Here is a 23,134-nt window from a genome sequence, read left to right as displayed (position 1 = left end):
AACAAACCACACACTAATCTAATATTTCAGGGTCCATCATCAAAGCTTTAAACCAAAAAAGTGGAGACGCCGGATCAGATTCCTGAAATCTGGAGCCACAGATTTGAATATTTGCGCCACTAAACGACATCCAGTTAGCTCCTCTCAACGAATTAAGAAATGCATTTGACACAATCTAAGTTTCTTTCCCTCACCGGTCACCGCATGTACATAAAAGACTGAAAGCATGCAAACAAAAATATCCCCTCGATTATTTTTGGCAGTGTTATAGTGTTACTATAGATAAGGTACATCTGTTACAGATTTCGATCTTAACAGAAAACGAATGGAATCAAATAAGATATTCCCCCAACAGGCAAAAAAAAAAAAAAAAACAACAGCTGTACACGACCCGCCGCTGCATCTGGCGAGATCTCAGCGCCCGTCACAGCAAAAACCTCGACACGTCCGTCAGCAGCACGCGGGCCTAGATGTCAGTACCGAAAGGGCCACTCCAACCATAGCCATAAAATTGTCCACCTGGGCCCGCGCCGGGCCCATCCCATCCTGTGAGGCCACCATGTACGGCGTGTCCGTCCGTCACTGCCCCTACACCGAGTCACCGACACCGACCCCGACGACGGCGACGCCGCAACCGAGCCGGGTCATGGGCCGTGATCCGGACTCGGACGACTGACTTGTCACTCCAGCGACGTGTGCCGCTCATTGTCAGGCCACGGCGGCGAGCAGGTCGTCACGGGCGCCGCCGCGGCGGAGAAGGTCGTAGGGCGCCCAGAGCGCGTCCAGCGGGCACGGGCGGCCAGCGTCGAGCCGCAGCCACGGCTTCCCCTTGCCGCTCCAGTGCAGCAGGCTCACCGGCCCCGGGTGCAACTCCCGGCACTGGCCTGCCACGTTGTCCCCGCCGAGGCCGTGCTGGTTCCACCTGTGCTGCACGGCCTTCACGTCGCCGGCGAACACCAGGAGGAAGGGCGGGAGAGACCCGAGCTCGTATATCCTGGCCTCCTGCTTCTGCACGTCCATCCAGTACTCGAGCTTGGCCGTGTACCCGCCGGCGCGCCACCTGTCGAGGTCGATGACCATGACCCCGGTGTTGAAGTAGCAGGGCGCGCGCGTGCGGTTGGCGAAGACGGTGGGGTAGCCGGGGTGGCGCCAGAAGGCGTCGGTGAAGTAGAGGGTGAAGTTGGCGTTGCAGTACTCGGGCGCGGCGAGGGCGGCGTCGGGGCCGAGGTCGGTGGCCCAGAGGCGCGCGACGTCGTCGACGACGAGGAGGTCCGAGTCGAGGTAGAGGACGCGGGGGACGGAGCGGGGGAGGATGTCGGCGAGGTAGATGCGGGCGTAGTTGAGGGGCTGGTCGAGGGCGCGGCGGACGGAGGAGGAGATCCTGCCGCGGACGAGGCGGGCGTCGAAGCGGTGCACGGTGGCGGGGAGCGTGGGGAAGGCGGCGGCGAGCGCGGCGCGGAGCCTGGCGAGGCGGCGGGCCGGGGAGGCCGAGGAGGCGACGAAGTGGAAGGCGATGGACTCCGGGCAGGCGGCGTGGCGGAGCACGGAGAGGACGCCCGCGAGGGAGCCGCGCAGGTAGGTGCCGTCGAGGGTCATGGCGATGTGGATCGTGGGCGCCCCCGCGCACCCCGCGCCGTTGCGGAACGCCGGCGCCTCCCTGAACTCGGGCAGTTCGGCCGCGGCCGCCGCCGCCGCCGCGGCGAAGAGCAGGAGCGCGGCGAGGAGGCGCATTGCGGGGGCGTGGGGTGGATGGGGTTGCGCCTTTATTATTCCCCTCCCATCCGAGAGAGGGGGGGAGGTAAAGAACGGAGAGGAGAATGGAATTTGGATGGGCACGGCACCGTCGGCACGGGTGGGGGGCGGGGGGAGATGCAGAGTTAAGAGGCGGAGACGGCGGAGGGGAGGGAGGGAGGACAGGCTGGAAAGAGGGCGACGTGTGGGGTTTCCGCGTGGGTTTTCCGGGGCTTCTCGTTGGGATTTTTTTCCGGACGTTGGGCTCTTGGTGGTTGGTTACGATTTCGACGGGGCCTCCACTTTTCGGACCCTCCTCCATATTTGCGTGGGCTCTTTTTTCGATTTATTAGTTCAGCGTGACGGTGGGCGAAGCTTAGTAAGGCTCGCACGAGACCCATGCAAGGCCTACTTTTCGAGATGGAAGTTAATTGAGCTCATTCTTAGGCACTGACTACATTACCTCGGACGGCATGTTTTTTTTAGCAGGAAATATGGGAATTTATTTAGCAAAAGCCCCGGCAAAATCTGCATGGAGGCAAGTTACAGGAAAGCTAGGTTGCGACTGCATCCAGCACTCTGTCACCTCTCTAGTGCTAGCTTGCTTTGCACACAAGTGGACAGACGTGTTGGCCGCTCTATTACAAAGCTGAATACCAAAAGAAGAAAAGAAAGCTACGTGCTCCCCTATTTCATTCAAGATAGACGCCACAACTGAGCGAGAATTGTGACGCAAATGCCATAGCTGAACCAGTTCCAAGCTATATGTCTCTAAAATCACCTTCGAAAAGCCTCTCAACCGAGAAAAAAGAGCACCTTCCCACAATGCCAAGGTCTCTGCAACAAGGGGATTAGTCACCCCACCAAAGGGTTTGCACCAGGCAGCAATTAAGCCCTGCTTAGAGCGAGTTACCTCTCCATCGTCACTTCTGCTATGCTGAAGCGCCACACTGCCATCACTGTTAATTTTGATGGTGTCTTGGCCACAACAAGTCAGACTCAGCACATACCTGAACAAGCCAAACAAAAAAAAACAAGTGCAAGTGCATGCACCAACCCTCAATGTTGCTCATCAGCGTCATCGCCATTGCCATCAACTGAAGCACCCTCGACTCGTCGACTCTAACTCCACATCTTAGCATCACCGACATGTAAAAAAAAACATTGTCTCATCAAACTGAGCCAGCCTGAACCAACACATCCTAAACACTGCCACCCATCGCGAGACAAAATTGACACAACATAGTCCGTCCACATCTCTGACTTCATCCACCACAAGTCTTAAAGAAACACTTAACCTTTACTCCACACATCATGTGTCATCGTTGCCACTTGACATGCCCCACAAACTGCAATTACCATTTCAAGCCAATACGACATCACCACCTCCCTCCCTCCCTCCTCCACTCCCCTCGCTGCCGCCACCCAGAGATGGCGGCGGTGTTGGATCGCATGTTAGTCATCGTGTCGCCAAAGTTGCATCTCACGTGGGAGGTTTTTTTTAATAGTTTTAAAAATTTAAATATCTATGCAACAGCCGGGAAGAACGACAACAAAGGCTGGTGGGGGTGGTCGCCAAAAATAGAGAAGGCATTTTTTTGTCCGCTTCAAGTACCACCCTTTTTGGCCTTACACACCCAAAAAATCCTTGAAGCGATGGCATGCCGAGAAACACTAACGGTTGCTTGTGACTGTGAAGGAGTGATCAAGGCTATTCAGCAAGATTTTCAGACCCCGTGCGTGTGGCGAATGAATCCACCTTCGGGCCTTTGTATCCTGTATACTAGTGCTTCTTGAATAAAGAGGGATATTTCATGTTAAACAGTTATTCCAAAAAGTGGAGCATCTTTTTTTTTTCCTTTTGTTAGGGTTTTCCTTCTCGTGCTGACATCACTGTCGTCGAGGGCTGACCCCTCCCTTTTTCGCCTCTCCCGTTGCGGTTCTCACCAGGACTGACCACATAAACAGACCATTTGGAACGTCGCGGTTCTCACACGGACTGACACCACATAAACACACCATTTGGAACGTAGCAATCGAAAATGCAGGATTTTTTTTTCATGTAACATAAATTCTTACAGGAAACCAAAACACAAGAATACACCGAACTTGCTATTTGGACACCATATCAGAAAAACGCAGGAACCCTAGACACATGAGAGAAATCATGAAGTCTTTTCCTCCAAAAAAATCTGTAGGAATTTGATTCTCCAAAATTCCTATGATCTTCCTCTGTTTCAACTTTCAGATGGAGTCTGAGAAGGGAAACGAGTCGAAACAGCCAGCACATTACAACGCTGGAGAGATAGGGTTTCTGAACCGAACGAAGAGATATCCAGGGAGTTCGTAAAAAGCCAGTGCCAATATCTAGGCCGTCGAAAGGGCCCCACCTGGTCCTGATCAGCAACCAATTTGCGGTTTATCTTGACTAAGGGCCATTTGAACCACGAGCGAACAATAATAGCAAGTTTAGTGATGGATTCGCTCAATAAGGACCAATGTTTAACATTCAAGGATTATTCTCTTTATTATATTGGATCTCACAAGTACTGTTTGAATAAACAACACTAACCTCTATTCATATACCACCTGCAATGGGTAGGGCTTTGGTAATTGATATGAGCCCTAGGGCCCGGAAATGCATTTCGGCTCCCGGGGCCAAAAAAAAAAGGTTTGAAATGGAAAAAAAATCAAGACAAAATTTATCTGGGTACTTAGTTACATTCAAATGTTACCTGCAAATTTTGAGGCAAAAAGGTGAAACACTTTGGCTTGTGCAAAAAAAAAAAAAAAATTGAACACCAAAAGTTACCCCAAAAAACAAAATTGGGCCGACGAAACAGCACTGGTCCTTATCGCACGAAAATTGTCAAGCATGCTTGCGACACTAATACAATCATCCAAAAAAATTCAGAATTTTTCGAAAACATTTACTATTATTTTTTGCGTTACTGTTCATCCTGGTGCATAAAACACCTCACCCCCTAGGGCCCGGTTTCAACACACAAACGTGTCTTCCTCAAAATCAATATTAAATACTCCGTACATACAAAGTACTGTACTAGATAAAATCCGTATTCACCAAAATTTTATCCTAACACCAGAAAACTGAGCAAGACCAGCAACCATGCATAAAGTAAAGGTGTATACTGACAAAATCATCAAGGCGGTGAGGGGAGAGGCTGAAAGTGTGTCAACTGAGAGATTTACTAGACCAGTTAGGATATTTGCCTGCAAGAGATGTAAATGTCAGTTTCTTTACACTGACTGCTTAAAGATGTACATATCTGCTAAAATTTGACGATCTGGTCCTATTAGTCGTACGTTCCCATTTTGGCATCAGCAATAAGAATAACGAGATGTGGTCTTACCACAAGGAATGCGCCAAGCATATTTTGGTTGAATGCTTCCTCAAGAACCAAATTCTTGTCATGTGAAATGGACCCCGCTAGTGTGAGAATAGATATAACCTGTCATTATAATAGTAGCCATCATCAATAGTGGAGATTGAAGATTTTTTTAGCAATTTCGTACCTAGTAACCATACAACCGGTAGTATTAGCAGGCTCAATTGTTGTTAGAGCCTTCAGGCAACACCACAACAGGTATATTTAGTTGCAGCTGGAGCCAAAGGGCTTGGTGGCTACCTCTAAATGTACTGGCTTAGTAAAACTCTTCTTCCAAACATATTTACATGGTAGTTCTGCATGATCTCAGAAAGAAAATGTAACTAAGCAGCATGCATTTGAAGATGAGAAGTGTGCGCATTTTGCCAGTTTCCAGGCTCTAATATCAGATTCAGACCATAGCTACAATATTAAAACCAGTTGGTGAAACTATAAGTACAAAGGGTAAAGCTAAACTTTCAAACCTCATTTTTCAGCTAGTGCACATTATTTTCAGCTATGGTTGCAGTTGGTGCACATTATTTTCAGTGATTCGAATGTTATCCTCATTTGAGAAGATGAAACTATGCGAACTAACACTATCATTGCCCTTTTAGGGCCCACAATTGGATAATTGAAGGTACTATCATTTAAAGTACATATTATTCTTGTCTTCTGGAGGTCCTAATCTGACAATAAATGCATGCTATAAGTTTATAAAAGCGAGAAAGGAAATAACAATACCTGGAAATTCTGGCCAAACACAAGCATAACATAGGCGAAGTTGCACTGCAAAATGAAGTGCTTGAATCATTTTACTAGAGAAAAGATAATTTGTTGGAGTTACTTTGTCCCAGTTTCGAGTGTAAAACTAGTTTGTAGTAACTGTAGCATTTCCTCTCACTAAAAAAACATTAATTTGGGAAGGTAGCTTGTCCACATATCCGTTCATGTTGGAAGAATCGCACTGCATGAGTGGAAGGTTTACATTTCAACAATGCAACAAATGTTCTTACTTCAGATTTACTTAGACCAAACCTAAATACTGCGAAAATATATGTCATACTCCTACACTTAATCACCATGTTCAAACATAACATGTCCATTGAGATAACTAGACGATGCCCCGCGCGTTGCTGCGGAAAACTTGTTAAAAGATATATGGATAAATATTAGAAAACTAATGTTAATGCAAAAAAACATTATAAAAATGCCTTGCTTAATTACCTAGAAAAAATTCATGCATGAGGGTATGTTTTGCATGAAGAGATTAATGAAAAAAGTAACTTATGACTACATGCATGACTTGATGATGTGGCATTGTTGCATAAAGAGAAAATTTGGGTAGTGAGTTCTATCTATTTAAGAATAGAAGATTATAAACTTCATGCATGACTTGATGATGTGGCATTGTTGCATGGAAAGGAAAATTGGATAGTGGGTTCTAGCTATTTAAGAATAGAAGATAAGAGCACAGTACTGTTTTCTATATACCATAAGTTGCTGCTGTGTTGCATAGCTATCACAAAAATTCTTCAAAGATGAGTTTACATTTTTAGTGCCAGTGTAAACAAAACCAAGCATGTAGTCTTACATTTTTAGTGCCAGTGTAAACAAAACAAAGCATGTAGTCAGTTAGTACCCTACCATTCGTCGAGAAACTCTTTCAACATAGCTGTCAAGAATGATCGCCAAAATCCTATGAACATGCCATCGGAGAAAATGTTAACAACGAAGAAACAACTCTTATTCATAGATGTTCATGTTACCATAGTTTCCTACCAAAATGATGCTGCAAGAACCCAGACTTTTACCACTTGAGTGCGCCTAGTCTTTCCTTTTGAACTAAGGTCATGAAACAAAAAGTAACCCAGAGATACACCAATCAGGTACATACCCCAGTATCCTGTGGAAGGAGGGAGTTCATTATATCGCATAATGTGGTGCATGGAAATCTATGATACTGAATACTCAGATATAAAAGTGACCTAATAAGTAACAGAACAGATAATCACCATATTAAAGTTCAGCGAAACAAAAAAGAATGATAGAAAGAGAGTGAACTCTTCCTCTACCACCTTAACCATGGCTTCTGCTGCCAGCCTGCCATCTCCTGTTGTGCCTCGTCATACCATCAAACGTATCGACGCATTGCCGTTGCGATCCTGGCAAATCTAACACTCTCCTCCTCGTGCCACCTAGCCAGACCTGCCGGTGCCCAGAACCCCATTGCAACCAGGAGGGACGGGGGGACGGGGACGGTGAAGCCATCCCTAACCAAGAAAACCTAAGCGCCATTGTTGGCAAAAGCGAGCTTTGGCAGAAGAGAACTCATGACAGAAGAAGGTAGACAAGAGCGAGAGGAGAAGGCGGTGGCGATGGAGAGAAGATAGCACCAGTGATTGCGATGGGCAGAGCCCTGTTAAGCTTATCACGCACATAGGTGCACATGTAGGAAGAGACAACATTAGCGAGACGCATATGCAAAACATCAGCCTATAACTGCACGTTTGTGCTAACAAGCTTGGAGGGAACAAAGCAAGTTCCAAGCCGTTTTGACTTCTGGGGATTTGTTTCATCAAGATGATCAGCATGATTGGCAGAAAGTAAAACATATCAAATTAATAGTGTTCTCTGGTATTTGTTGGCCTTTGTCGCTTGTTGGCAATGACTATGTTTCAAACAATAAGCTAAGCCACTCTCTATATCCTTCGTTAGCAATGGAAGCAATTGACGATGTGGGGCGACAGAGGAAAACTGAAGTGCACTCTGCATTTTGCAACATCTTCAAGCACAATATCAGGATTAGTGAGAAAGGGCAGGCGTGGGCTCAATGTGGTGATTCATTTGGTATTAATTATGAGCTGGTAAACCCAGTATGACACATGTTTGTTCACTAAGCTTGCTGTACAAATCTGGACCAGCAATGTTATTTTCTCAAACAAACAAAAACCAAGCTTGGAAGGCTCTACGCCTCTATGTTCCTTAGTATCTTATGCAAAGAAATGACAAAGAAATCATGTGCACATAGATATTCTTACCAAATATGCTATACACGCCTTCCTTATTCTGGCCAATGATATCAGTACTTCTCTCATCAGATGTGAGATACTCATTCAACCCAAAATTTAGCCATACCTGGTATCCTGTAAAAATAAATAAGAGCAATTTATCTACTGAAAAGGAGAATTGTAGCACCTCTAAGCCCTACTAACCAAACTGTAAAACTAGAACCGTTAGTACCTGCAAGAACAAGCATACCAACTATCCCGCAATATTTAGGATGAATCCTGATAATGGATGTAAGGATAGAAACTGCTGCAAGGGTGAAAAAGAAGTTCCAATGGACACCATATTCTCCTACATGCACCTACAAGGTAACAAACAGAACGTGCCTGTTCAGAAAAGACAGCATTCTAATACGGAAAAAATTGAGTGAATAACCTTTGATTATGCATTGCAAACTGAAATCCAATAAACTCCACTTTCACTACTACACAGGACTGCACATGCTATAGTAACTATTATATCTAATTCTGCTTAATACAGGTTTCAGTATCTAGAAATGAAAGAAGTGAGAATATAAAAATAGACTGGGACAGAAAAACACAACAAAAAGGTTAGCAAGCCTGCATAAATGGCATTCTATGATAAATTTTGACGGATGCATAATTTAAGTAATTGTCACAAAGAAGAAAAGTACCTGATAATCAACACCTGATGTAGAGATAAGACGAGCAAAGCCAAGAAACACTAGAGGACTTATGGACCTCAGTGCTGCCTTCCATCTCCTAAAAAACAGAAGGTGCACTATGAGATAGAATACTTATGCTGTTGAATAGTGCCTATTGGCAGATCTATAGGTCAGAAACTACAGTTATCTTCCCAAGAAAATTAAAAATTCAAACAATGATTCTGCCAAAGTAACTGTGCGTTTTTTTTATGATACTGGACAAACACAGGATCATTTGTCAGTATGTTCATACAGTATTTTCTTATCTTATGTGTTTAACCTCTAGCCTACCCCAACTTGTTTGGGACTAAAGGCTTTGTTGTTGTTGTTGTTGTTGTATATGAGGAATAATACTAAGTCAGAAAGCTACTTGGAGAAGAACCTAACAAGAAATGATTAACACAGGAATACCATCTACATGCAAATAGAAAAGATGCAAAAAGTTGCAGGACAGGTCTTATTTGAAAGAAGAGATGAACCAGTCATTTTATCATGGATGCTACTAATGATTATAATTTTCTTCATTTATCAATGAACTGACAAAGCTAAGATTTGCATGCAGAATTGTAATACTTTGTATCTCAATCTAAAAAGGACAAAAAAAAACTCAGCACACCGTAACGTAAGTGGTGAAGTTGAAACTTCTAGGTTCCTACAAGCTCCTATGTCCAGTAAAAACAGTCAACATAAATATACATTAGTTCTTTAGAGCATCTACAAAAAACAACTTATGTAGTGAGAACATTTTGACATAAAGCCCGAAGGACGAAAGTATCTAACACTATGACTATTAACTAATAATTATTTATCAGAGAAAAGTAGGATTCACTTTTGCAGAACACGGGATCTATTTTTTCACACAGAGTTTGCCTTTTAGTTTCAGTATTGATGTGAGTTACTTCCGACTTAACTAGATGAGAATCCTTAGCATCATGTTGAATCCAAATATATATATTCATTAAGCTCTAAAAGATTTTCTTTAATGAGATCATTTAAGCACTTACATTGAGGTTATGTTTCGTGCTTGTCTAGACACCAGTGCATTAGCCACTACAAAAGACCCTACTCCGAGATCCATCTGTTATGTCGGAAGAGAGATCAGATTTCTGATCTTTCAGAAATAAAGGCAAACATGATCCAAATTACACGAAGGGAAGCAAAGGTCGAGAATCTTACATTAATAACTAATAAATAATAGATTGATGACGAAAAAATGGAAACAAGATTTCTAACCAAGAAACTTGTGTCAATTCCAGAAGAGCAGAAAATAAGCAATGATGAACAGTAGTTGATGGCCTAATCATACAGGGGAAAGGCATGACAACCAACAAAGATGACAACAGATGAGTGAGATGACTATTAACTGCTGTGGACATCAGTAAATTGCATTTCACCAGCAGGCCAGCAACCTAGACCAGGGTAGCCATACTACCGCAGGAGATTATCACGTGTTTAGCAAGGCCTTGCAGCAACAGGTAAAGAAGGTTTGAATTTTCCAGCAAAGTTAAAGGATTGTGGCCTTCATCAAGTATGGTTTAGACATGATGAAGCACCAGATTTCGGGAGTTACAAGGTTGTAAGTCAATCTACGGTGGCTGTTGTCAATCGGTATTGAGTTACTTAATATATTATCCAGCGCCACATCAGATAGAGTCAGGTTCACAGTGCTGAACATATACAACCATGGCAATGACACCGGAGCAAGAAGCAGTTGTAGAGGTGTTGCAAGAAGCCGACACAGTCAAGCACAGCGGAGGAGGCAAGCACAAGAGGGGGAACGGCAGTGCATACAGGGGTAACAGCATCAAAGGTGCAAACAGAAGCAGCGGTAGCAGAGCAGATAGATGCAATGATGGTAGGAGAAGCAGAAGGCATACAAATGGCGGCAGAGTCCTCTGTAGTGACGTAGCTGAGCCCATCTGGAATAATCCAGGCCATGCATGTGTGGAGATTGACTAAAACAATCTGGTTCTATGAGTGTGCGCACAAACACGAAACAAGAGTTTGGCATGTGCAAGTGGCACTGCTGAGCGCAGCCGGTGGAGTTCCGTAGCGCATGTTTGGAATGCATGAGACTGCATTATGTTGATCCAATGTATGAGATTATGAGCATAGACCAGCCAAGCAAAGATATACGAGCAGCGATTTGCATGGAAGCCAGGAAATCAATTAGAGCATGAAGAGTTCAGGCCAGGAGATAAATAAGGAAAGTTTAAACTGCAACAAAACCGTGAGGATCACAGGTCCAGCTTTGTATTGATTACTAGCTCAACGATTTCTTGGACTGGCACACCTCTGTGCCATGAGTTTACTTCCATGTGCACAGCAGGATGGGAAGTGATACTGTGCGCTGGAGGAGCGGTGGTTGTGGAGCAGCAGGAAGCATTACAGGTAACACAACCCACTCCAGCCCCTAATGTGCAGATACATCTCTACTTGATGCACCAAAGGAGTCCACGACTGATAAATGGACTTCATTTAACTAATCTAATGAAGCCATTAATCCTTTGCAATCTTGCAGCTGTTGCCACTTCTTGCACAACTAGTTCATGATTTTGTGCAACTCTTAATGATGATGATTATAAAACTAGGCCATATCATGGGGGCTACACACCATGTAAACTACCTTTAGCTATTTAATTGGCCTTCACAACGAAAGTAAGGTAGTGGAACCTCTAAAAAAAAGATAAACAAAAGAAATGCCTGGACGAATTAACTTACAATGCCACTACCATATGTTTCAGCCTTTGCATACCGTCTAGGAAAGATTTTGAAATCCACCGCCAGTATGGACAAGCATGTCACTAAAACCTACAAAGAGCACAATCACCATTAATACTGCAATAGTACTACTCCATCTCTAGTACTCGTGAAGGAGCAATAATGTGTTACTTATATAATCAATAAACTTGTGCATACCACTGACACTCGGTAAGAAGATATATCTGCCCTAAGAGAAGGCAGATGTTGTTGAGCCTTGAGAAGAGACTGAGACCTGAAAGTGCAGTGTAATATAACTCCAGATCATCATGTGTAGTGTGTCACGAAAAGAAATCAGAAGGGAATTAGAGCAGCAATAAAAAGGTAACAAAAATTGGAGTAATAACTAAATATGCCAAATACCTTTTAAACAAGATGTAGATAGATATCACAACAACAAGAGAAATTGCACAAATATAAGCCCATTCAGCTAAGATCTGCAACAAACCAAAGGAATAACCACATATTCACTTTATGAGTTAAAAAAATGTTAAAGCTCATCCAAAGATCGGTAGATGACAACTGAATAGTTCAGTACTTCAGTATAAGCTTGTGCTTTGCACGTTCCCTGATTTATGCCGTTTAACAATTTCATCATGTAAGCATATTAAAATGCAATGAAGAGGGTACTTGCCGTGAAAATCAAAAGTATAGGCAATACAACAGTGAGACAATCTATAACCAACGCTGTAAAGTAATGCACTCCATCTTTATGATCAGCAAGAGCATCATCATTTTTCTTCACTGAATCCATCCTAATATTATCTATTAGAAGATAAAAAGAAGGAAGTAGAAATCTCTGTCAGATGTACTCCATGCATGAAAATAAAGATGTTTCTATTATTGATAACAATGACTACATGAGGGTAAAAAAACATGGAAAAACTGAGAAGGATGCCATTACATAGCTAGCATCAGATTGGCCAGCACAGTTTAAAGTATTGAACATGCTAGCTGCCCGTGGTCAAGTAAAAATTATCAATATAGATGTGGGACATAAAAAAGATTGGGCTGGATTGTTGAACATCAGAACATACACATTTATGATCAAAATGCTAAATGTGCAAAACTGCAGCATACTGGCAACTGAGATTCCACTTTCCAGTCATAACACATACCTCACTTGCACATGTGTTGCACACAAAATTCTACACTTACATGAAAAGGTAGACATGGTTATGAAAAAATACAGTATCTCTAACCGACTGACCTCTGCTGCTCCATTTCCTTAAAACCACCACTGCCTGCGAACCAAACAAGCATATCAGACCACAACCCTGACGTGCATATACAGATACAGAAATATTGGGAATCTAAGGGAGAGAGACTGATAGTCACCGGCACGATAGTGGAGAGCGCCGCGATCTCCAGAAAGGACGACCCTGTCAGGTTGCTCACGAATCTGCGTCATGAAGAGGGAGAATACCTAGAAGTTAGCAGAGCAGTACGTGCGAGAATAAAGTGGTGGCGAACGCAGGCAGGGTTTGAACTTTGCACTCACTGCTCCTTAAGAAGCTTGTTCGGGTTCAGGGGCTTGCCGAGGAGGCCATCCATTGTTGGAACGCGAGGTGGTTCGGTTGCCGCGGGCCCCCCTGCGTGCAGGAGAGGGGTTGGCAGCCGCAGGTGGTGGCAGCGGCCAGCGAGCCCACAGGAGGATGGTTGGAAGCCAAGACTCTGCCCCTAATGGTGGTGGCTGCAGCGGCTGGCAGGCAGTGGCGAATCTAGTTTTGAAACAGGGTGGTCCACCCTATCCACCCTAAAAAATTACAATAAATATGACATGGCAATAGCACAATAGAAATTGATCAATATGATCTTACAAACATATGAAAACTGTAAAATAAGTCTTAATTTTGCATTAAAAAGCGCCTACATGCTTATACATATATGCAACCATGTCGTCCTAGTTGACATTCTGTTCTTCAATATGACAATGACATTATTGATTCAAAAAATGAGAGCAATGTATCGATTGTTTGACCCAAACTGAAACAACTCCGTAGTAACTAGAAACATTTCTGAAAAATACAGCTCAAGATGCCACATGGATTCAGAAAATGGATCCAAACTGAAACAATTCAGTAGTTAAGTAGTAGTAACATTCCTGGACAGAATTCAGTACTAATACACTGCAATTTACAGAGGAGCACAGCAAGCCTCAATTCGTAACGAGCAGTACTGGCAGATGGCAGCACGACGAGCAATGAGTAATGAGTAAACAGAAATTGGGGAACGGGCAGAAATCTCACCAAATGTGCCTTAGATCGGGCTGGGCGGCTGGCTGCGTGCCTTCTGCAGCTGCACAACGCCGGGCGCCGGGCGTCCACTGCCGAGTGCGGTCTGGGCGGCTGCCGGCTGCCGGCTGCCGGCTGGGCGCGGTGGCGCAGGACAGGGGCAGGGCAGGGCGGGGCGGGGCGGGGCTGGTAGAGTCGACGGCGAGGCACGGAACCAGGTGGCGAGTTAGGGCGGCGAGATCGACGGGAGGCACTGCGCAGCGGCTGTCCTGGCGGCTACCGCGGCTGTGCGACGAGGGAGGTCCGTATACGGCGCATTCAGTTCAGCGCCGGTTAGGCAAACCGGCGCCTGCAGTGCTCCTTCTCGTGGGCTGACCTATATAAAATGTGTTGGTCCTTAAAAATTAAAAAGAAGTTCATAGAATTTCAAAAAAAAAAATCAGATTTGCGAAAAAAGTTCAATGATAATAATAAAAAGTTACCTATTTTTTAAATATGTTTATGTATTTTCAAAAGGTTCACATAATTCAAAAAAAAATATTGATTTTCAAAAAAGGTTCATCGATTTTTTAAGAAAAAACATCAATTTTTAAAAACAATTCATTGATTTTTAAAAATTTCACGAATTTTAAATTAGGTTCACCGATTTTCAAAAAAGTTCACCGATTTTAGAAAAAGTTCACCGATTTAGAAAAAAGTTCACGGGCTAAAACACAGACCGGATCTCTAAATGGGTCGGCCCATGACGGAGCGCTGCATGCATCGGTTAGAAAAAATTGCCTTTAACCGGCGCCTGTGGCGTTAAATAGGGTTTCCCATGCGACGAGTCGACTGACTCGAGGCTGTGTTTGCTGGGCTTTTTTTCTTTCCTCCGGCCCACCGCCTAATCTCATTTATGGACTATGGTCTCACATGCAATGCGAAAATTTTAATGCTGCTTGCAGGTGCTTGACAAGATTCGGTTCAAGAGCCTCACAAACAAGAGCGAGCTCGACGCATAGGTGGAGATCTTCATCCGCCTCGTCCCTGACAAGGCCAACAAGACGCTCTCCATCATCGATAGTGGCGTCGGCATGAGCAAGTCGGTAGGTATGCATGTATGTATGTGCGCCTCCCGTTCCGCCTCAATTAGTCATCGACGTTGTCGCTGGTTTATTTTTTGATGTGACATCGTTGCTGAAATCCGTGGAACCTGGGTGTCTAAGGAGGACTTGTTCACACTGAATTTCGTGTCGTCGTCGCTGCTGAACCTCTCATGATTGAATTTCTGACGAGAACCAAATTGATTTGACGTACCTGCTGAACAACCTGGGCACCATCGAGCATAATCGGCCAGTTTGGGTGGGCTTCTACTCGGCCCACCTCGTCGCCGACAAGGTGATGGCCACCACCAGGCACCAAGAACAACGACGATGAGCAATACGTGTGGCGGTGTGGGAGTCGCAGGCCGGCGATTCCTTCAAAGTCGCCCTCAACACCTTCGGCGAGCGGCTCGGTTGCGACACCAAGATAACGCTCTTCTTCAAGGACGACTAGCTCGAGTACCTTGAGGAGCGCCCGCCTCAAGTACCTCATGTTGACACTCAAAAGTGGCATATAATCATAAAAAGTGGCTTGGCGGTATAGCAAATATGAACTTGAAATTATGATTGGAAGTAACCGTTGGATAACCCTCTCTAAGAAGATCAAAATAGATAAAAAAGATGGTCCAAAATGGTGCTCAGGCGCGAAAGTTATGACAACTAGTTGAATGTTCGCGTGTTGTCATGGAATAAAGAAAATAGATGCAAAAGGTTTAAAAAACAATGGATCGTGTTATCGCGGGTTGTTCGAGATGCAACTCGAGGGATGGCTTCCTTGAATGGTCAAATCCAAGTGATACGGTGCCTGAAGTCACAATTATGAAGCAATCGAGGCCACCTAATGAATCGCAACACATCAAGCATAATGGCATGATATCACAATGAATAAAATATAATGAACAAAGAGAAAACTATAGAACACGTCCAGCGAACAAATCAAGTTATGTCATGGTCGCAACACAACTTAAGCTCATTGTTGCTACTACTCTAAATTATAATAAGTGCTAACTTTTAAATGTTAGTTGACCAGGAAAGGGAAGTTAAAATTCAGTTTATCCCCGTAGTTGCGGATCACTGTAGATGGATAACCATTGGGAGATAAATATCAAGAGTGATAAAGGGCGTGTTTGGATCCCTCACCACTTTACCTTGCTAGGCAAGGCTAGCCTTGCCGATGAAGGAGAGCCAAGTCGGCTCGCTCGCTCAATCGTAAAAAAAGTTGTAAATTGTGGGCAATGAGGGCAGCTAGGAACTAAACCTCCTCTTCCTTGCTCGGCCAGGCTAAGCGAGCCCTTGCCTAAGAACCAAACGCTCCCTAACTAAAATTGTCAATAACTAGTCTATATGGTGTGAAATGTCTTGATAAGATCATCAAAAGAGCAAAACTGAACCATTATCAAACAGCCACAACCCACTGCCGAGAGAAAACACAAAATGACATGTACGAGATGAAGCTAATATGGGATATTGACCCCATGCCTCCTCCCATAGTACGGCCATGAAATGCATATGCACTTCCATATGTCTTAATACATTTCAACTACAGCTAGAGTCATCATTCAAAGCACAACAATACAAAATTGTCTAGGGTATCCTCTGAAGCCGAGAGCAGTTGCGTTTCTCTTGGATTTTCCTTGAACATCTCACATGAAAATATTAGAAGTTTAAGATTGAAGGAAAACATGACTGGGCCTATAGGTTGAAGAAGACATTCAAACCTAAACATAAGCAATGACAATTTATAACAAACGAAAAAGTGAGCAAGCACACACCTACAAGCCCAGCCCAAACAGAGGATAAGATGCAACTACTGTTAGAGCATATTTCTTCATGTGTGGTTTTGGTAATTGTTGTCAATCGCTATAGACTAATGGTTGCCTTGATTTATATTCGAAGGATTTGTCCATAGGCACTTCTTGAAGTCCATGTGTTGGTTTCAAGGAGTTTAAATGATGACCAAGGTGTTACTCAAGGTTTTATCCAAAGATTGGTCATAGAGAAGATAAGATACAAGGTTGATCAAGACTAAGTCAAAGAGTGAATCAAGTTGATCAACACACAAAGCGATCCCATGGGATGGTAAGCATTGTCCATTATGCTTTGTATACTAACCCATGGTCTACGTGAGAGTTCTATGTGGGGTTAGGTATGTTTCCATGGGCTTGCATTAAGAGGAAGATCTCGTACAACCCATGGAGGATGACATCAAGTGGTGATCGTCATCAATATTGCGGTGTGCAAGTTCAAGTGGAGCATCACGGAGAGATCATGCTTGAATCTTGCCATCCATTATGGTGACAATGGACTTGTGAAGATGTGCCGAAAAGTGGCTCACCCGTAGTGGAGTATGGGGGAGCAATCAACTAGTCTTCATAAAACCAATGCAATCAATAAAGGTGGTCCATCTTGAGGATGTCAATATCGTCGTCATCTAGGTCAAGTGGACTATGTGCAAGGTATAGGTTTGCCCTTGTTAGGTTTTCTATTTCACCGGTCTCATGGTGGTAGTTGGGAGAACGGGTTATAGGATCGATTGTCGTACTATCAAGGGGGGCTCTCAAGTGAGTAGCTTGATCATATCGTTCATTGAGAGCTCAAACCATTTGCATCCTTGTATCATCTTTCTTGGTTCTTGTTTGGTATTTCTCTTTGTGATTTTTAGAGCTTATGGTCATTTATCACAAGCTCGAGTTCATCGAAAACGGAGTCCATATGCATCTTCTATGATGTTTTTGATGTTGGAGTTTTTGTTGGTTATTCACTCATATAGGTTTCACATCTCTATATCATTGGCATTTCTATATCATATGGATAGCTCTTGCCATCCTGAATCCAACAAGCTTGAGTTTACTCAATTCGGAGCTCGCATGCAAAAGATATAGCAGTTCTGGTATTCATGCGTTTCATCTATTGTGTGTATTCTGCCTGAAAAGGTCCAAGCGGTAGTACCGCTCAGGTCAGCTGTAGTACCTCTCTCGGGCGATAGTACCCTCGCCAGTGTCGTTGCCTCATGGGCTTGACACTTTTTGAGTCAAACTAAGCGGTTTCTGGAGTGGTAGTTCTGGGCGGTAGTACCGCTTATTACTACCGCGCTAGTTTCTCACATGTTTTCTTGGTTGGTATCTCAACGGATCTAGAGCGGATGTAGGTGGCGGTACTACCCCTTATGTGCAGTAGTACCGCTCCACGCAATGGTAGTACTGCTCCGGCTGTACTACCTCCCTACTGCCTTCCCTCTTGATCTGCTACTCACAGCCGCAGCGTACCTCTAATGTGCGGGGTGAGGGGGTAATGGTAGGATTTTTTCCCTTCCTATAAAAGGGGTTCTTCTTCCCCTTTGAACCCCATCCTTTCAGATCATGTTCTTCCCCCATTGTTGACTCTCTCTTCGAGCTTGCTAACTCTCAATCCCTCCAATGATTCTTGCTAGTTCTTGAGGGAAAAGAGAGAGGAGATCTAGATCCACATTTCCACCAACCACTTGCTCCTCTATGTGTGGGGAACCCCTTGGATCTAGATCTTGGAGTTCTTCATATTCTTGTTCGTTCTTCCTCTCATTTTATTCCATAGCATTAGTTGTTGTGGTGGGATTTGAGAGAGAAGGACTTGGGCACTCTGTGTGCCCTCGCCATTGCATTTGGTGCGTAGGTTTGAGCTCTCCATGGTGATACGTGGAAGTGAAGATTGAGAAGCTTATTACTCTTGGGTGCTTGGTACCTTAGAGCTTGTTCTTCTTGGGTGCTTTGGCGTCCTAGAAGCTTGGTGGTGCCTCAGAGCTCAATCGTCATGGTGTAAAGCTCCGGGCAAGTGTCGGGGTCTCTAATTAGGTTGTGGAGATCGCCCTGAGCAATTTGTACGGGTACCGGTGACCGCCCCCATGGGTTGCCATTTGTACGGCTTCGGTGACCGCCCTCAAGGGTCCCTTAGTGAAATCACGACATCTTGCATTGTGCGAGGGCGTGAGGAGATTACGATGGCCCTAGTAGCTTCTTGGGGAGCATTGTGCCTCCACACCGCTCTGAACTGAGATTAGCATTTGCAAGGGTGTGAACTTTGGGATACATTATCGTCTCCGCGTGCCTCGGTTATCTCTTACCCGAGCCCCTTATTTATGCACTCTACTTTGTGATAGACATATTGTTTCTTGTTATATATCTTGATATCACTTAGTTGTTTACCTTGCTTAGCATAAGTTGTTGGTGCACATAGGTGAGCCTAGTTGTTTTAGGTTTTGTGCTTGACTAATTAAACGTTAGTTTTATTCCGCATTTGTTCAAGCCTAAACCATAATTATTTTAAAGCGCCTATTCCCCCCTCCTCTAGGTGACATCCACATCCTTTCAACTACACTATGGCTCATTCACGAAAGAGAGCTAAGAAGGCACACCAATCACGTAGAAGAGGCATTATTCCATGTTCATGTCTTTAATGTAGTTTAGGCCAATAGTCACGCAGAACTTCACATCAAGTTTAAAGTTCTGGCAAAACATTATGCGCTCAGAAGTACGTACTAATTAGATCAAACTATTGTAGTACAAATGTTGGGGGCGGAGAAGTGGATCTCGTGGAGTGTCATCTGTGTTAAAAACCCTAGAGTGCTAATCAATCATCTTCACGTGAGGAGCCATACTATCTATAAACCGTCGTAGGATACTATAAAATGGAGAAAATTCTGTTTGATGTAAGTGTATAACAATAGTAAGTTATTCAAGGGAAAGCTTAACAAGTAAAGGAATTAATGCTACCATGGCAGACCTTGACAAAGAGCATATCTATGTAATCAAACATGCACTGCAAAACCTCAAGATCCTCAACTTCCTCCTTGATAGTAAGAGCAATCTAGTAGCAAGTCTCAAAACAAAGAAGATGTGAAGCAACAAGTGATACCTATATCTTTTTCTTCAACTCCATGTTGTGTCTTCTCTTCTTCCCACTTTTCTATCATTGGCAATCACCGTGGTACCTATTTGCTTGTCTTCTGCTCCATGTTGTGTAATTTGCATCCCATGTGTTCACCAAGACTGTAAGGGCATATTTCTACCCCCGGTGTTTTTGGTGATTGATGAATATACTTTTTGTGGACTAATTGTGTGCACTAAGCCTTTCAGGTATTTCCTCATTTGGCACAAAGATGATTCATGCCCCTTGATGTATTGATATGAAGACGGCTTTCTCTCTTACGTTTCGTTATCGGTAGACTTGAGTCGTAGGAAAAGTCGTACTATTAAGAGAGGGTCCGCCTCGAAAAGGTCTAGGTGGAATCATCACATACACTTTCCCTCGCGCCCTCTTTTCTGCCTCAATGGAGCTTCTTTTCTTGCCCCATCTATGCCCAGAAGGACTCAAGCGGTAGTACCGCTCCTCGGAGCGGTACTACCTCTTATCATCGATAGTACTACCCAGGCCAGTGGTAGCACCGCTCCAGGGCGGCAGTAGTCCAGCTTGTACCACTCGCCAGTACCGCTGCCCGTGGGCCTCGACACTTTTCATGTCGGACTTTGCGGTAGTACTGGGCGGTAGTACCGCTTGTTACTACCGCTCCGGGAATCCTAGGTTCTTCTGGGTTGGGACCGCAGCTGATCCCGAGCGGATATAGGAGGCGGTACTACCTCTTATAAGCGGTAGTACTTCTCCTATCAGCGGTAGTACTGCTCCGGTAGTACTACTGACCCCTGCCCTCCACTCAGACTGGCTGCCCTTTGTGTGAGCGGTAGTACCGCTCACACTGCAGTGGTACTACCTCTTATCATCGGTAGTACCGCTCCCAGGAGCGGTAGTACCGCTCTGGTACGGGCAGAACATGTGGGTAACGTGCAGATTCTTTCCCCCACTATATAAAGGGGCTCTTCTTCTCAGAGAACCTCACCTTTCCCAACCCTAAGCTTCATTATTGCTCCAACCTCCATTTTCACCGGATCTCTCTCCCTAGCCAACATAACTAGTTGATACTCTAGGGTTTGGTTGAGAGGGCCTTGGTCTACACTTCCACCAAGAGAAATTTGATTCCCCCCACTAATCCCTCGCGAACCTTGTTACCCTCGGGTGTTTGAGCACCCTAGACGGTTGAGGTCACCTGAAAGCCATATTCCATTGTGGTGAAGCTTGATGGTCTCGTTGGGAGCCTCCAATTCAGTTGTGGAGATTGCCCCAACCTTGTTTGTAAATTTTTCGTCGGCGCCTTCAAGGGCACCACTAGTGGAATCACGTCACCTCGCATCGTGTGAGGGCATGAGGAGAATACGGCTGCCTTAGTGGTATCTTGGAGAGCATTGTGCCTCCACACCGCTCTAACGGAGACGTACTTCCCCTTGTGGGAAGGAACTTCAGGAACACATCCTCGTCTTCATTGGTTCCACTTGTGGTTACTTCTTACCTTTACTTGTATTAATTACTTACTTGTTATTCGTGTTGCTAGAATCATATAGTTGCCCTCTTAGTTGCATATTTAGACAACCTATTTGTTGCTAAAACCTATTTTGATTAACTAAAGTTTAAAAATTGTTAATTGCCTATTCATGCCCCTCTAGTCAACCATATCGATCCTTTCAATTGGTATCAGAGCCTCGTCTCTTTATTAAGGGTTTCACCATCCAAAGAGTATGGCTGACGACGAGGCCTGTGGAGTTGCCTGATACGTCTCCAACGTATCTATAATTTTTGATGGTTTCATGCTATTGTCTTGTCAAACTTTGGACGTTTTGTATGCCTTTTATATCTTTTTTGGGACTAACTTATTAACTCAGTGCCAAGTGCCAGTTCCTGTTTTTTCCGTGTTTTTGACCCTTTTCACAGGAGAATTTTAAATGGAGTCCAAACGGAATAAAATCTGCGGAATGATTTTTTCCATAACAGAAGACACGCGGGAGACTTAAGAACCAAGGCAGGAGACCTCGGAGGAGGTCACAAGCCCACCAGGCCCGGCCCCTAGGCCGGGCCTAGTAGGCTTGTGAGCTCCTCGTGGCTCCCCTACCCTAGGTTTTCTGCCTATATATTCCCTAAAATCCCAGAAAAATTCAGGAGATCATCGGAAGTACTTTTCCGCCGCCGCAAGCTTCTGTCTCCACAAGATCCCATCTGGGGCACGTTCTGGTGCCCTGGCGGAGTGGGGATTCGGATATGGAGGGCTTCTTCATCAACACCATGACCTCTCCGATGATGCGTGAGTAGTTCACCATAGACCTACGGGTCCATAGCTAGTAGCTAGATGGCTTCTTCTCTCTCTTGGATCTTCAATACAAAGTTCTCCATGATCTTCATGGAGATTTATCCAATGTAATATTCTTTTGCGGTGTGTTTGTCAAGATCCGATGAATTGTGGATTTATGATCAGATTATCTATGAATCTTATTTGAGTTTCTTCTGATCTCTTATATGCATGATTTCATATCCTTGTAATTCTCTTCGAGTTGTGGGTTTTGTTTGGCCAGCTTGATCTATGATTCTTGCAATGGGAGAAGTGCTTGGTTTTGGGTTCATACCGTGCGGTGACCTCGCCCAGGGACAGAAGGGGTAGCGAGGCAAGTATCGTGTTGTTGCCATCAAGGGTAAAAATATGGGGTTTTCATCATTGGTTTGAGATTATCCCTCTACATCATGTCATCTTGCTTAAGGCGTTACTCTGTTCGTCATGAACTCAATACACTAGATGCATGCTGGATAGCGGTCGATGTGTGGAGTAATAGTAGTAGATGCAGAAAGTATCGGTCTACTTGTCTCGGACGTGATGCCTATATATATGATCATTGCCTTAGATATCGTTATGACTTTGCACGGTTCTATCAATTGCTCGACAGTAATTTGTTCACCCACCGTAATATTTGCTATTTTGAGAGAAGCCTCTAGTGAATACTATGGTCTACTCCACATTATATTTTCAGCCTTACTCTTTTTCTTCGTTGCACTTTCCGCCTTCAGATCTCACTTTGCAATCAATCTTGAAGGGATTGACAACCCCTTTATAGCGTTGGGTGCAAGCTCTTTTGTGTTTGTGCAGGTACTCTGGACTTGACGAGATTCTCCTACTGGATTGATACCTTGCTTCTCAAACTGAGGGAAATACTTACTGCTCCTGTGCTGCATCGCCCTTTCCTCTTCAAGGGAAAAACCAACGCAAGCTCAAGAGATGACAAAAGATCTTTGTCGCCGTAGCAGAAGAATTTCTGGCGCCGTTGCTTGGGAGGATCAAGTCAAGAACTCATCCAAGTAGGT

General features: G+C 44.4%; 2 protein-coding genes across 6 annotated transcripts; both read right to left on the bottom strand.

Annotated features, from left to right (window-relative positions):
• Positions 1-227: 227 nt before the first annotated feature.
• LOC123427330 (probable galacturonosyltransferase-like 3) lies at positions 228-1,844 on the bottom strand. The gene has a single exon (XM_045111345.1). It carries the CDS (start codon positions 1,729-1,731, stop codon positions 709-711), a length of 1,023 nt encoding a protein of 340 aa, XP_044967280.1. The 5' UTR covers positions 1,732-1,844; the 3' UTR covers positions 228-708.
• Positions 1,845-4,660: 2,816 nt separating this feature from the next.
• Positions 4,661-14,197, bottom strand: LOC123427328 (uncharacterized protein At4g17910). 5 transcript variants are annotated; one of them, XM_045111343.1, is made up of 17 exons: positions 13,860-14,197; positions 13,112-13,331; positions 12,949-13,012; positions 12,821-12,854; positions 12,245-12,375; positions 11,974-12,047; positions 11,770-11,845; positions 11,572-11,661; positions 9,855-9,928; positions 8,821-8,908; positions 8,361-8,487; positions 8,159-8,263; positions 6,900-7,023; positions 6,765-6,816; positions 5,862-5,906; positions 5,103-5,201; positions 4,661-4,962 (listed from the first exon to the last, which is right to left on the bottom strand). In XM_045111343.1, exons 2-17 carry the CDS (start codon positions 13,162-13,164, stop codon positions 4,810-4,812), a joined length of 1,389 nt encoding a protein of 462 aa, XP_044967278.1. In that variant the 5' UTR covers positions 13,165-13,331; positions 13,860-14,197; the 3' UTR covers positions 4,661-4,809. The 5 variants fall into 5 exon arrangements, with proteins under 5 accessions (XP_044967278.1, XP_044967275.1, XP_044967277.1 ...); XM_045111340.1 differs by having other exon boundaries at positions 5,862-5,921; positions 13,112-13,366; positions 13,860-14,171; XM_045111342.1 differs by having other exon boundaries at positions 13,112-13,366; positions 13,860-14,171.
• Between the last annotated feature and the right edge of the window lie 8,937 nt (positions 14,198-23,134).

Source organism: Hordeum vulgare, chromosome 2H, assembly GCF_904849725.1.
Source record: "Hordeum vulgare subsp. vulgare chromosome 2H, MorexV3_pseudomolecules_assembly, whole genome shotgun sequence".
NCBI lineage: Eukaryota > Viridiplantae > Streptophyta > Magnoliopsida > Poales > Poaceae > Hordeum > Hordeum vulgare.
This window is presented reverse-complemented; position numbering and strand designations above follow the sequence as displayed.

Coding starts and splice junctions, on each gene's coding strand:
- LOC123427330 (XM_045111345.1), bottom strand. CDS start 1,731: ATGCGCCTCCTCGCCGCGCTCCTGCTCTTCGCCGCGGCGGCGGCGGCG.
- LOC123427328 (XM_045111340.1), bottom strand. CDS start 13,164: ATGGATGGCCTCCTCGGCAAGCCCCTGAACCCGAACAAGCTTCTTAAG. Junction 11,662..11,769: donor CTTCTTACCGAGTGTCAGTG/GTATGCACAAGT, acceptor TGCTCTTTGTAG/GTTTTAGTGACATGCTTGTC. Junction 8,488..8,820: donor CATCAGGTGTTGATTATCAG/GTACTTTTCTTC, acceptor GTTACCTTGTAG/GTGCATGTAGGAGAATATGG.